The 15,283-nt window shown below is 38.8% G+C and overlaps 1 protein-coding gene across 1 annotated transcript in view; it reads left to right on the plus strand.

Moving 5' to 3' along the window:
- Window positions 1–15,283, plus strand: part of LOC140922376 (VWFA and cache domain-containing protein 1-like) — a 41,960-nt gene that overhangs the window by 16,478 nt on the left and 10,199 nt on the right. Inside the window, exons 4-10 of the mRNA XM_073372367.1 lie at window positions 2,847–3,144; window positions 4,186–4,322; window positions 5,984–6,260; window positions 6,641–6,837; window positions 7,564–7,644; window positions 10,959–11,277; window positions 14,910–15,080. Of these exons, the coding sequence (XP_073228468.1) occupies window positions 2,847–3,144; window positions 4,186–4,322; window positions 5,984–6,260; window positions 6,641–6,837; window positions 7,564–7,644; window positions 10,959–11,277; window positions 14,910–15,080 (1,480 nt within the window). The remainder of the gene's footprint in view (window positions 1–2,846; window positions 3,145–4,185; window positions 4,323–5,983; window positions 6,261–6,640; window positions 6,838–7,563; window positions 7,645–10,958; window positions 11,278–14,909; window positions 15,081–15,283) is intronic.

Here is a 15,283-nt window from a genome sequence, read left to right on the forward strand (position 1 = left end):
ACACACCAGACCTATGAAATCGTTCACCAAGACTGCATCTTTCATCTTTTTGAAACGGCTCTCCAGAGTGCACGTGGTTTAGGACTCTGCTTGAATGTGATCGAGATGGTAACGGAACTCGCACTGGAATGTGATCGACAATTTTCATGTCCTGTCCACACGAATTCGGGTAACGTAATATGCGGTTTCAAAAATGTCTGGATTCGTGTGGACCGGGTCTTAGATTCAGTGCGATTTCTCGATATATAACAATTATTCACCGAAGTGGAGGTGGCTAGTCCTGGATATTTACCGAACTGCGAAGCAGTGAGGTAAATATCCACGACTAGCCACCGACACTGAGGTGAAAAATTGTTTTAGTATATACTAAAACAGTGAGATAATTGAGCACAAAAATGACGATTTTTAACTGATCAAATACTGTTGCCAACGATTACAATTTTGGCGCGTAATGACCGCGGCCGCGGCCGTCGCTTTTTCTTGCCGACAACTAAAACTTTTGAAGGCATTTGTTTAGCTCTTGCGGGGAAATTTCTTCAAAATGAGTTGTGAATTCTTTTTGTATTTAAAATCATTCTATAAAAAAAGATTATTAAATTTAGTTTTAAGCTTATTTATGAACAACTCAACTAAATAAAGTAAGCAAGACTTCAGCTTAATTTGCATTTGTAAACAAAAAACTTTTTCACCGGTTTTATCGATAAATTCGTGTCAAAAAGACAAAGCTTTACCTGTTAAAATTTCCAATCCGAACTTTGTCACCTTCTTCGTGTATTTCGGAAACAGCTGGCTTGATTAGTTGTGAAATTTCTTTGTTTGTTTACGGCAGCAAACCGGGAAGGCATTTTGCTTGCAACTTACGCGAGTTTGCCGTCGCTCGCTCCGAGGAACTGGAGGTGAATCAGTGAATAGTGCAGGATATTCACTGATTGAGTAGCCAATCAGAGCGCGCGAAAAACACTATCCACTGTTTTAGTATATACTAAATAGATTTAGACAGGGCTAAAAGCGCAGCTCTCATTAATATAGTTGTAGTATAGTTTACTCAAACAAAAACATAAAACTCGTTTTGCGGCAGTGTTGCAGACAAGTTGCACGTTTTTTTTTTTGTTAACCGTTTTACTTGTTGGCTTCACACTAGAGATTCAAGTATAGTGTAAGTGTATTTGGAACCTACTTTGAGTGTGAAGGGGTAAAATGTGCTCACTTTACTTGGTGACTATAGAAACTTTCGTAGTTCAAAGAAGCCGAAGTTCTCCCTAAAGTCTGGTGTTCACCACACTCGAGAACACACTTAGCTAATAAGAAATGGAAGCCATGTGCACGATGTGCAAGACGTGCAGCGGTTCCAAGATTCTAATGAACGGAGAGATTACTTGGCTTCATATTAGAAGTTAAGTTAGTTTCAAGTGAGTACTTGATTCAATTGGTAGCCTTTACACTAGGCCGTCATGTAAGACGTATGAGCTTCTAAGTTTACTTAACCTGAAAGACATGTTTGTGAAGGCCTTAGTAAAATCTCACGTTCTTTTACTTTGCGTCTCGTCAAAAATGAAAAGATGAAACGTTTCAAGAAAAGTTCAAGTGACCTGAAAACCATCCTTAAAACTGAACTAGCGAACTTGCGGTTTCTTAAGCTTTGAAAAAGGCGAAGCATGTCGATCAATCTTTTAAGACTGATCGACATGCTTCGCCTTTTTTAAAAATATGTTGCTTGGGAAAATAGCCTTAAGTTAACCTGAAGTAAAAAAGAAACGGTTATGTGTGAAGCTTAATTTTACTTGAAGTATTTGAAATTTAGTTGCATGTCTCGAAATATTTCTTAGCTTCTTTAGGCGCTAGTGTAAAGACCTGCCATTAACAGCTTTTACTTCAAGTAATATACTTTGTCAATAAGTGTGAAGCCATGTTTTCAGTGTGTGGGTGGTGGATGGAGGTTCGGACAGTTAGGTGATTACCAAAATTTATCGCCTCGATAGGTTACCATTTTTTCTAGCCCATGGTGTTCTGCTGCGCGGATTCGTGCGAGCGAGAGCGCTTCTATAACCAGGGGATGCGTAATTGCACCTGTCTCTTCTCGAAAGAGTGATGCAATGTTGTTGACAACTAGTTTGAAATAGACTGGTTCACTTAGTAACTCGACTTTTTGGGGGTTTTCCTCTGCGCTTAGAAATTTTTTTCTTCCGAACTTTTGCACGCAAGGGCAAATGGCAATGGAACAAGCAATTGATGATTGTGAGGCTTATGATGGCTATTTAGCTTTTACGCATAAGCCCCCACTAAAAAAAATAAAACAGAAAAAACTGAAATGTTAATAAGGAATCAACGAGTTTCGAAGAAGAGTAACTATCAAGAAAGAACTTATAATTTACATTGGCCTGAAAAAAAAAATCATAACCCGTCTTTAGAATCTACTATGTTGAGAACATTCGTCTTTAAAATGAATCGGTAAAGAAGTCGATCTGTTTAGTTAATCTTCGGCAGGAATTTCTTATTGTTACTCACTCCACAAGCCCAAACTGTAAACGAAGTTACTTACAATTACAAACTGATTGCATCAGCTACATAGCACATGATTCGTCAACGCTCTTCCTCAAGGTATAGATATACTCGCGCCACCCACCACTCACACGCCTGACACGCACCTACATTATGGACCTTATTTATCCCTACTGGGATTGAATTTTAACTCAAATTCCTACTAAGACCTCAACTTCGATGAAACACATTTGTTTTCGTTCCAGCTGAGTTTAGAGGATATTCTTTTCTGACTCGGCAACCCACCGGTACCGCCCTTGAAATGCCTAATAAACTTTTTCTATTTATTGATTTATGACTCTTTACAGGTAGATCTGTTTATCGAGTTGGATTGCAAAAGGCCTTTGATCTGTTAAAAGCTTCCGCTGTCGGTGAAACTCACAAAACTAGGAGAAGAATTATTTTATTTCTCACGGCTGCTGATCCAACAGATGATAGAGGTTTGATCTTCAAGACGATAAGAGACAGAAACTTGGAGCTTAACAACTCAGTCATAATTTTTACGTTTGGAATTGACGCGCGTAACCCTGAAATCCTTACAGACATTGCCAACCAAAATACAACAAAGTATGGCTTTCTGCGAAATGTGTCCGTCGGAGATATAACGATAAAGTACATGTAGACCAGTTATTTACATTTCAGATTTGCAAAGGTAATTCGCTTCCGGAGGTACTGAGCTTCTTTGTCAAATCGCAGACGCAGTGTGTATAATATAACGACGTTTTTGGGTTTTAACGCAGCGGCTACGAAATTTTGAGAAAACCTACAGCCATTGCTCAGCATTCGCCACATAAGAAACGAGAAGAAAACCAGACCGATTTAATTGTGCATAGATTTGTGGGATTGCTACTAGGAACAGGGAAAAAAATAGGCCATTTCTAAGTTCCCCGGGCCTCTGTATCAAAACGAGGTCAAGTGCTCAGCCTTTGATATGGAAATTATTTTTCATTCTCATGCAAATAAAACTTATTTTGACAAGAAAGGTTGTGCACTTGGCCTCATTTTGAAAGTGAGGGTTTTTGGAACTCGGAAATGGCCTATTGGCTTATTGCGTCCTTATTAACAATCCCAGAAACAATTGCTGTCTCCTTTTTGCTCAAGTTTCCTTCTCATTTCTAAAGTGGCAAATAAACATGCATGAACAGCTACTCTTTTTTTTTTTTTAAATCACTTTCTGCCACGGGGCGACAGAAACCCGTCGTCATAAGCCTAGCGTCTTATCTAGAAGGTAAGGGGTTTCTCGTCAAGGTTTGAAGGCGGTAAAGCGCTCAAAAGCATAGTTTATTTTTACACTTGTCACGTTCGTGATTGTGCGTCTTAAGATGGTTCAGTTGAATATGTAGCTATACTTTTGATTTCAATTAAGCTTTCCTGAAAGAGTTTTCTAATATTTAATTAGTTGTCGTTGTAGTGTGAAAGATTTTCAATCTATAAGGGCCTGTTTACATGGAGGTGAGGGACTCCAGAAAGGTGAGGTAACACGCTTTGGTGGGGTAAACCGCTTGTCATGTAATCTCTCATTTTATTTTGATCACGTTTACATGATAGGTAGGGTGACCCGCCACACGTTACCTCACCTACCTGGGGTCCCCCTCCTCCATGTAAACAGGCCCTTAGTCAAAGCTTTTTCTCCGGTTTTCCCTATTAGCATGGACAGTACACAGCAGTCACGGAAGATATTAATTTGCTGCGAATTAAGATGGTATCGTACTATAACTTTCTTCCTCGAGCGCGGCTGGATCAACCAATAGTGTCTGTGCCGTATATTGATGCATTTGGAACAGGTATTGTTTGTCTCTTAACTCCCCTTTCCCCCTCCCACCCCCTCCTCACCCCCTACCACCACAACGTTAAAAAGCTAATGTTAATAGGATAAAAGACACTTCTTAGTTTGACTCAAAATGTAAGTTTTTATGTCAAATTTATAGTTTCATATATTGCAATACAAAATTGCCGTAGAAACGTTTCTAAGATCCGAAACATCCTTAAACCTCGAAGAGGCCAGGACCATATGACTTCATTGCGAAACTCAAGACCCGCGAATCAAATCCTCGCAGAATTTAAACACGCGAAGTTTTATATCCATTCAGGAAATCGAATTCACAAAATTTCAAGAGGATTAACATGTAATAACAAAAACACAAGGGTATAGTAATCGACAAATACAAAGTGATAACTAAGTTTACTGGTAGGTTCAATTTTATTTTATTTTTTTGCGTAAAGTAACAGTAGTAGATTTCACGTATGGAGTATAGACTGTCGGGAAAGAAATAGGTGATGCTTAACTTTATTATTTTGTGATTAAATATTAATTAGAAATTGACATTTGCAGCGCAAAGAAGTTAGATCTCGTGACATTAGATTTCCCAATAATGTAGACAAAGTCCGAGTATATTTACGATATAAAATGATGTAACTGCATGCATTTTCTTAGGGTAAATAAGGTGAAAGAACGTGCGATTTTGTAATAGACACTTAATTTAGATACATTACAATGGGAACTTTTACTGTACATGTGATTAATGTAAAAATACTGCCTTACGCAAGGATAGTAGAAAAACCACTGTATACTTAGAATGTTTTAGTTGATCGATTCGTTGATCGTTGATCGTTGATCGTTTAGTTACGTTGATCGCAGTGTTACGACCGTTGAATACGTGAGAATTGTATATCGCAGTAGATTGTTGGATTGCATTAAATCGTGTTGTTACATCGAAAGATACAGTCCTCTTGATTTGTTTGAACCAGCGGAGCGGGGTTAAAAGAATTCCGCAACATAGACTATAACTATTAAATTCATCTTTTAAGCTATTAAAATAGCTAGATTCCATCGTACAAATCCCTCAGAATATCTTTCACGCAGTTATCAAAATATAATTGCAATTAATTGGTTCCTCGTAGTTCTCATTAACAAGTTTCTTGTAACGTTCCAACATTAAAACGTTTTTCAGGTCGAGTCTAGTTCGAAGCAAACATAGTCAATAACGTGAAATTGTTATGAGTCCTGTCAGAGTCCTCTGTTATATGTTTCTGTAGGAGAGAATAATGGGGCATTATTCTCTCTTGGTTTTGTTAGCTTATTTTAACTTGACGGGTGCACAACTTTCAGTTGGTTTCATTTTTGTTCCTATTGACCAATAAAAACGTTGCACTAATTTATTCTGTTACAATAAAATAAGTTACAAATATGAACAAAAAACAAAAGATTGTGCACCGTCAGCAAGTTGCATGAAGGTACTTGAATCGCAAAATTTGATGTCCTTTTCTCATATTTCCCTATTCAAGAAAACGCAGAGATATACCGAACAAAACACTGTCTCGCCAAAATCACGAAGTTAAGTACCTGTGAAATTAACTGTACCAATGAGATACTTGGTGACGGAGGACAGGTAATAATGTGTGGTTTTAGAATGAAAGAGCTAGAGGAACACTTTTCTCTCGTCAGGTCTTTTGACGTCGATCACTCTTCCATGCTACGATGAAACAGGAAACTTCATTGGCGTAGCAGGGACGGATATCAACCTGGAGGACCTTCTATCTGAAATCACATTCTTCAATCAGGACCAGACAACCAACGCTTTTTTGATCGCTAAAACAGGACGGACCTTAATTCACCCTCTTCTTCCAGCACCTTCTGGAGCGTATGAAGACCCTTTTTTCATAGACATTAGGACCCTGGAAACTGATTCGAAGTTCCTTGAGGTGTTTGCTTCTATGACAAGGTATGTATGCGTGTGCATTCGTTGTAGCCAGTCGCTCTTATGGCTCTTTTCTTTTGCGTGTTTGTGTCAGTGGCCTGAACAAGAGAATGCTAGGTGAGCTGGGAAAGACGTGGATGTCGTTTCGTGACGTCAGGGACGTACTAATGTGTGTAAATCGGTAAAAATGTCTAGGTGTGAAAACGACGTTCTTTACTCTGAGCGCCATAACACTGGGATTAAAGGACCTCTAGTCCTCGTTTTCCTGCCTCGCCTGGAGATTAGGGTGGGGTGGGCAGACACTTATGCGTTTAGAACGTGAATGAAGATGAAATGGTGACGATCTTTGCTTGTTTGCTTTACACCCTTTTGACTTTAGTGACTCTTCTGTTTTAAACAAACAGGGGTGAATCTGGATCAACAACTTTCGTAGCCACACGGTATTTATCTCGAGGAGGTGACATCAAAGACGGAGTGCTGGTAAAGCAGCTTAATTCATCTTATTTTTGGTCTCCTGTGGAAAAGACGGATTTTTCCATTGGTGTGGTTATACCTGTTACCCATGTAAACGAGGTGTTAAACACATTACAAATTCCCATAGGTAAGGATGGTTTCAGTTTAACAAGTTTAACAAGTTGAACAAGTTTAAGTCATCATCGTCCTTCAATTCCCTTCTTGTCCCCTAAGGAGAGGCCAGATGTCATTTAAGACAAGACAAAACAATGTTTTATTTGGAGTCTTATACAGTCCTATGTATATCGACTTTATCCAAATAATTTAAAATCATAACACAAATTGCACACTAGTGGAACTATAATCAGTATTAACCTAAACAACTAATGATCTTCTTTTCTCATTGCAGTCGAATACGTATTTTGCAATTAACTTTTGCACTGGTTTGCTCTTGCTCGGAGGGTTTATTAGCAACAGAAAAACATCGTCTGGTACCATTCTGTTTTCTTATATTCTGTATTCTTTGTTTAAGTATTCAAATTAAGTACTTCTTTTTTCTTGATACACAGGGCAAAGTGTATTTCATCTTCTACGTCTTTTTTACAAATAGGACAGATCCTCTCTTCCGGTTTCTTATAAGGTCTTACATACCGACCTGTCTCTATCGCCAATTTGTGATTACTTAGACAGAGTTTAGTTAGAGTTATCCGGTGTCGGACGTTGGTGACCTGGTGGAGATAATCTTCACAAAATTCGCTAGTTCTGATGGGGTACCGTAAAAGATACTTCAGTGTTATGGTTCTGGTGGTGGTGGTGGTGGTGGTGGGGAGGGGGGTTCATTGTCATAAATGTATTTTTGCCTCCATTGATTTAGGTTATTCTTTCAAGTATCATCGAATAGACTTGGATCCACCTCAACATCCTTGCTTGCATTTTGGAAAGACTGTAACTAGCGGTGAGTATAATTAAAGTACTGTTATATAGCTTGTAAATAGGGAGTTTGAATCATTATTTCCTTTAGCTTAAATGTCTGTCTTTTTTATAAAGAGGCTATGATCATAGGAATGATAGAAAAAAATAGTTATTCGATCTTTATTTATTAGCATTGATAGTTAAAAAGTGCATTATCATTATCATCTTTATCATTTTATTTATGATTGCCACTGGAGAGATTTAGAAACGACAAACGAAAAATCGTTAATTTATACGTCACCATCATCTCCTTTTACATTTTATCTGCACAAAAATAAGTATTTTCAGCTCAGTCTCCTCCATAAGAGTTGTTTTAATCTGCTCATTTCCTGGGTTGTGAAATTGTCAACCTTTGCGCTATTAAAACAGCTAAGGAAATATTTAATAATGATAAAAATAATAATAATAATAATAGTAATAATAATTATTATTATCATTATTATATTTATTTATTTATTTTACAATAACAGGAGCTCCTGACAATAACCGAGATACTTCTCCCGCGCTGATTGGTCGAGACCTAATCAGTCGATTAGAGTATAGACCGGCCATGGAAATGACATGATGGTGGCGCAATTTCATTTTTGAGTGGGATATTTTCAGAGATGAAACTTAGCTTCAGCGAAAGTGGACGTCAAAACCTGTCAATGTGAAGAAACAAATTGACAATTTTTATGGTCCATACTCTTATCGACCATAGAAATGACGTCATAGAGTTCAAAACATATCTGCAGTGAAACCACCCGACTGCGGCTTGTGGGATCACTGGAGTTTAGCTATTCGACGTCATTACTGTGGTCGATAAACCGGATCTTTTCATGCACTGAACCTAATCCTTCAATTAAGTACATGAAAAGATCATGACGTTTGAGTCAATTTAAGTCAGTTCGAGTGGCCCACATGAGAATTTCGGCCGAGGAGCGATTTCGTTTCAAACGTCGAACTTTTCATGTGCCGAACCTAATGCATAAATTACTATCATTTATCTTCACTGATAAACATATACATCGTGAAAATGAATCAACCGTGGAACGTTTTTATCATGTGGGTCGACCCAAATAGCTATTAAGTTCGGTACATGTAACGTTCGACGTTTGAACTTCAATAGTACAGACCATAGGAAATTAAAAAAATTAAACGAGACTTACTTGGAAGTTGGCGTTTGATTGTAATTCTACCTATCCATTGAGTCAGAAGGGGATTACGTGAGATTGCGCGACCTGCCAGCTCAGCTCAATGCGTTCTTGCTTAACAAAGCGATCGGAGGTTTCATTTGACTCTCTCTGCCTGCGTTAGAAATTTGGAAGAGTACCACACCAACGGACGCTACACCGTACGAGAGGAAGAAAGTTTTGGAGGTTTTTAAGTCACACGTGGTCTATATTGGTGAAATCACTAGAACCACGAGCGACTTTATAGTATATATAGATTTAGGAGACTTGGCGGGAAATCCTGAAGTCTTGTCTCTAGGGCCAGAAATTGGAAGCAAAAAAGGGAAAATTTCCAATCGTGAAGGGAATGACTCCCACTAAAAAGTGACAAAGCCCAGGGGCAGGAAAGTGACTGAAACTCCTAAAGGCGAGAGAAAGCCAAAGAGAAGCGTAGTGAACAGAATACGAAAGGTGAATTATTATTTCGCCGCCGTCAGCAAGGGTTGACTCACCGCAGCCCACTATACATGACACATTGTAGGTGACAATGCAAGCTGGTGTCGTTCACCTTGCGAATATCTGATAAGATTAGAAAGCTCGAAAGGGTATAAAAAGGCCAGCACTCTCAGAACAGCTGGCAGGAACTCCGCGGCAAAACGCAATGCGCATGAGCACAAAATTTGACATCCGGTCAGCTTTTTATTTCCGGTCTAGTATGTAAACCAATTGCGTAAGCATAACATTGCCGTCGCACCAAGTTTAAAAGCAAAAAGGGAGAAACAAACAAAAAAGGGGGCGAACAAAATCACTTCATTCGAAAGCTTATATATTTTTCTAGCGTCAAACTTTTGCACCACATGGTTATCTGTTTGCACCAACGGTGAAAATGATGTTTGAAGTTTTGCAGGTCGCGAGCGCTCGACATGACGACTTTGTTTTTACTGGCTTTCTTGCATGCTTCTGGTTTGGCATAAGTTAATTTGGGAGAAGGCGACAACTAAGAAAAGAATAACAATACTTATGAAAGAAACCAAAATAAAGACGTCATCATTATCATTAACGCTAAAACCAGCAATTAAAATTTTAGTCCGTTTAATAATTTTTTTATTATCAGAGAAAACAAGAACTCAAAACAAAAGATGGGCGGGATTTAATAACAACTTCGACTTTGATGACTGCAGTCACGAACACCCGGAGTTTTCAGTGCCGGGAAACTAAACATGCCTATAAATGACTTTCATTCAAGAAAATGCCTATTTCATTCTTTTACATGGTTGTTCTTTGGTTGAAGACTTCAATTATTTTAGACTGTGCGGCTCGGGTGCATCTCATGCAAACACGAAACTTCCAACTGCTAAATTCATGGCATGAAAAGTTCGACTTCTAAAAGCTATCGAACCAGCTTTTGGTCTCCGATTCTGAGAATGAAAAAATAAATAGAGTTGTCAACTTGCTGCCAACCTCAACAGTATAATTAAGCTTATGTTTCATGGCAATCAACTCAGAGGAATTTCGTTTCAAAGCAAGGTAAAATTCACTGGTAAATAAAAAACTACAAAGCGATTGTGTGTTGTGGTTTTCCAAATAAAGCTCGAATCGGCTTTAAGACATGAAGACTGAGAATTTGAAGAACTGAAATTTAGAACTAAAATACACAAGCTTGCAATGATAACTTTTTATGTCTTCGTTTCAGTCGGGTTAAGTGAAAAATAACAGTCAAATTCGTGAATGAAAATCAGTTTACCTGACGCTCTAGTCAAAATTTCACACTCTGAGTTATTATCATCTTACCTTTTCTGAATCTAATCGACTAATTGTTTCAGTGATCTGTGCCTGGTTATCCATAAAAGCAATTTCAATAACTACAAAATAGTCAAAACACGAGCAGCATGAAGCTTGCATGAAGCAGAAGGACTGAACCACACGCTGAACACAGAGTGAATCCGAACGCGCGCGGGAGACTTTGATCTGACTGGCAAGTGTGACTGAGAAAGAGACCGGAAATGCTCAACCTGGTGCATGCGTAGACGTTTTGCCGCGGTGTTGCTGGCAGGTCGCGCAATCTCACGTGATCCCCGAGTGACGTAATGGTGAGGTAGAATTATTGTCAATTTGTTAAATTGCTCCCTTCATTTTGTTCACGTAGATACAACCGTTGTAAAATTTGCCCCGTTGGCATTTATGGACACTTACAGATATATTGGCATGAACGAAACTATAGTTGAAGTGAAGCAGCTTCATGATTTTATGATGGGAAAAACGACTTCTAGTGAATATCAAAAGTTAAGACCAGACATCCGTGACACCGTCATCGCTACTTGGAAGGCGGAAAAGCTATGGCTACGTAATAAAACTGAGCTTACTCAACACTTGGTTTGGCGATACGTTGGAACAGCCAATGGAGTTTTTAGAGTGACTCCTGGTGCTGTGGAGCAACAAAGCTATGACCCCAGAAATAGGCCTTGGTAAGTGTGTTTACTTACTTCTAGTAAAGAAAGATCTTCTTGCTTAATAAGTAATCCTTGTAAAACATTTAGGTTAATCTGAACCGCCTTGCTTGGTATATTTCTCTTGATATAATATATAAATTTAGCCAGGGCTGAAAGCGAAGCTCCCATTAATAAATTTATAATTTAAATCAAACAATGAACTTGTATTCCACAATTCAGTTTACTTTAGAGCACATTCATGTGACTTTTGAGGGAAAGGCTAAGTGATTTTAGAGAAAAATAATTTGCCAACAGCCAAAGAGTGAACTAACTCTTACATCGAGTTGATAGCCTCATATGTACACCCAAAAAATAGCAATCATCTTCGATCAGATTTAAGAGCCATAATGGCTCCTGATCACCGTAGATTAATTTGGCCAGGAAAAAAAATCAGGCCGAATTTTTTGCGTTCGACACGTTTACTTTACAAAATCTTGCAAACAAATCTGGGGGCGTGTAAACAAACCTTTTATACCATTTATCAATCACATACGAGGTGAAACAGTACTATTTATTATACAGACCTCGGACAGAATGTAGTATTTCACAATTTTTCAAGACAAATTGCATCAGTCAATATTCAGGACGATCAATTGCAGGCTTTTAGCGAAACCGTTCAAAATATTTCCAAAATCACTTGTACGGCCAGCCGGTTCTCACTTTTGACGAGCGTCAAATTTGCAGTGAACAGAAAAAGAGTTACGCTTCAACATAATAAATAATTTATTATGGTTCTTTTCTTATTTAATGGTTTTATAACGACGTGTAATGTTAAAAAGCGTTTGATACGCGCGGCATTTTGAGTACTCCTGCAAGCGATGTTCATGAACGACTGAAAACAAACGGTATAACGATTAAAATTGCAAGAGAGGCTACTATCAATGAATAAAAGAAATATAATTCGGTGAAACGTTTACAGAGACAACAATTTTCATTCACGAAGACAAGTATTAAAGTTTTTGTAAAAATCCTGCGTCTTAAAGCTTAAAGCTTAAGTTTATGTTTTAAGCCGGCCTCCCGGTGTTTTCTTTCGTCAAAGTGTATGAAGTCGAGGCAAGAAAATCGCTCAAAGTTTTCTTTTCACAGCCACGTTTATAACTAAATATTCTTCGGAACGTTTTCTTTCTAGAAAATATATCTAAAGGCTTTTTAAAGTTGAGTAAGCTTATATCAAACCTGATACTAGGTCAGATCATTGTCTCAAATCTTACAAACGTGCATAAATCTGCCGCATAAACTGTGCTCGACTTCATGAAATTAGATATAAAAAAACAAACATCAAATACAATAATTACTCAGGCTTACCATTAGAGATGCAGCTCCTGAAAGCTATCAAGTAAGGCCAGAATCGTTTGAGACTTTTGAATCCCCTTACGCATCAAGCAAGGTGAAAACGAAAACGATGCCATCCGAAATCTGATTTCCGACTTTGAGAAGCGATGCATCTCTCAACCAAAAAAACAATAAACAAACTAGCCGCGAATAACAGAGGACTCTTGATAGCAGCTGTATTTCACTTTGTACATCCAGTGTAAAAAGACAGTTGAAAACATCACAAGTTAACACAAAACTCTGTCAGCTTCAGCTGTCAAAGGAAACAAGTTTCAACATGCTGCATAAATTTTCCGCATGAACTCACCTATCAAGTTTTGACCAATCAGAGCAGAAAAATTGGACGTATAGAGCGTGACCAACGCCTGACTTTGGTAAGAAAAGGTCTTCCCCGCCTGTATTTCGAGTCTGAGGTTAGTTTGAAATCAAATCTTAATAGTACGGGGCCATAGTGACTTAAACACAACATATTTCATATGAGTTTTTTTTTAAAAATAAACTTAATCCTGCGATCATTTGAAAACTAGTAACTTGTCAGCGGATAACTTCCAAAAAGCACTCGAACTCGATGGGTCGACACCTAAGCCTGTGATACGGTCAGGTGATACTGGTCAGCGGATACCTTGTTTTAACAGCTGACAATTGATCCATGGATGTTATCCATGATTGATCACAACATTGATGTGCAATCAGTTTTCTCCTGGACTACCAAAGTAGTTAGTAAACATTGGTTTTCCCGTGGTGCGGACGGACGGTCGGGCGGTCGGTCGGTCGGTCGGTCGGTGTACGGTCACCTTATTACCAAATTTTCTGGGATGGGTAGATTTACTTAGCTATGGGGCTACGAAGCGCGCTTGGAGCTCCGTAATAATAATAATAATAATAATAATAATAATAATAATAATGATAATAATATCAAAACAGCAAACACTTGGGCTGTGTCGTTCATGAGGTATGGAGCAGGAACAATTAAATGGAATAAGGAGGAACTTCAGAAAATAGATAGGAACTCAAGAAAAATCATGACAATGAATTTGGAGCTACACGCTAGAAGTGATGTTTCAGAATATACGTACCCAGAAAGAAGGGGGGAAGAGGCGTGATCAGTTTTGAGAGCTGCGTGAGGAGAGAACAGAACAACTTGAGTTTGTATGTGAGAAATAGTGAAGAGGCATTGCTCAGGAAAGTTGGAGATAGCAATGTAGTCAACATCTCAGAGGCTGTGGACCCAAAGGAGTACAAAGTGGATGAAGCAACGGAGAAGGAGAATGAATGGAAGCAGAAAAGAATGCATGGACAGTATGTGAGAGAAAAGGAAGGTATTGACTGGGATAGAACTTGGCAGTGGATTGCAAAGGGAGGTTTGAAAGGATGTACTGAGGCCCTGATATGTAGCGCCCAGGAACAAGCTTTGAGAACAAATTATACGAGATTTTATATTGATCAAACAGCAGAATCCCCTTTGTGCAGAATGTGCGGAAGTAAGGGAGAAATGGTGGCCCATGTGGTAGGTGAGTGCGGTAAGCTGGCGCAGACAGAATATAAAGGAAGGCATGAAAACATGGCAGGGTATATTCACTGGCAACTTTGTGGTAAATGCGGATTGGAAAGAGCTAATAGCTGGTATGAAAAGAAGCCGGAGGGAGTGGAGGAAAGTGCATGAAAACTTCAAGATACTGTGGGATTCCACAGTCCAGTGTGATCGGAAAATTGAAGCAAGAAAACCAGACATTGTCTTTATTTATAAGAAGGAGAGAGTGGTTATCATAACTGATCTTGCCATCCCAGGTGATGACAGTGTGAAAGGTAAGGAACTTGAGAAGTTAGAGAAATACCAACTATTGAAAGATAAGAGTGCAAAAGTCTGGCGCATGCGAAAAGTTATTGTTGTGCCTGTTGTCATTAGGGCCCTAGGAGCCGTATCAGTCAACTTTAAGGAGTACATGAAGCGAATCGGCGTGAACGTTTGGTTGGAAGTTATCCAGAAAACAGCATTGTTGTGGACAGCAAAGATACTAAGGAAAGTACTGTCCCTGTACGAAGAACGAAAAGAGAGACCTGGGACCCGTTGTGACTTGTTGTAACCCGCTCCCAAGGACTATAAACCAGGCCGAACATCCTGCCTGAGTCTACAAGAAGTGGACACAATAATAAAACCGCGTAATGTTGACGCATAATCTTTCGAGCGCGCGCTAGTTTTGGTCAGGCCCGTAAGATGTTAGGGTTTGCGAAACACGTGTTTCTAGTTTGAGAGATATTATTTTTTTCCCCTGCAGGTATCACGCTGCGGTAAGTCACTCAGGCTACCTTACTCTTACGACTCCGTATCTGGATATGGGAGGAGCTGGGGAAGTTATTACCGCTGCTCGTTCTTTGTATCGCGGAGAGTCTAGTGATAATGTTCTTGGAGTAATGGGAGCTGATTTTCCTTTGCGACACTTTTACAGGTATACGATGGTATAAGTGTAAAATACTTTGTTAAACTGCATTCATGGCGCTAGCTTCTTGTTTCAAACTTTGATATGTATTACATTGTACATGTCAGTGCTGAAATCCCAGAAATATACTTTTGCCGACCTTTGTTCATATAATCAGGTTTTTAACATTTATCCAAAATATTTCTCCGTTAAGTTTCTGATTGGCTCAAATC

Source organism: Porites lutea, chromosome 13 (assembly GCF_958299795.1).
Source record: "Porites lutea chromosome 13, jaPorLute2.1, whole genome shotgun sequence".
NCBI lineage: Eukaryota > Metazoa > Cnidaria > Anthozoa > Scleractinia > Poritidae > Porites > Porites lutea.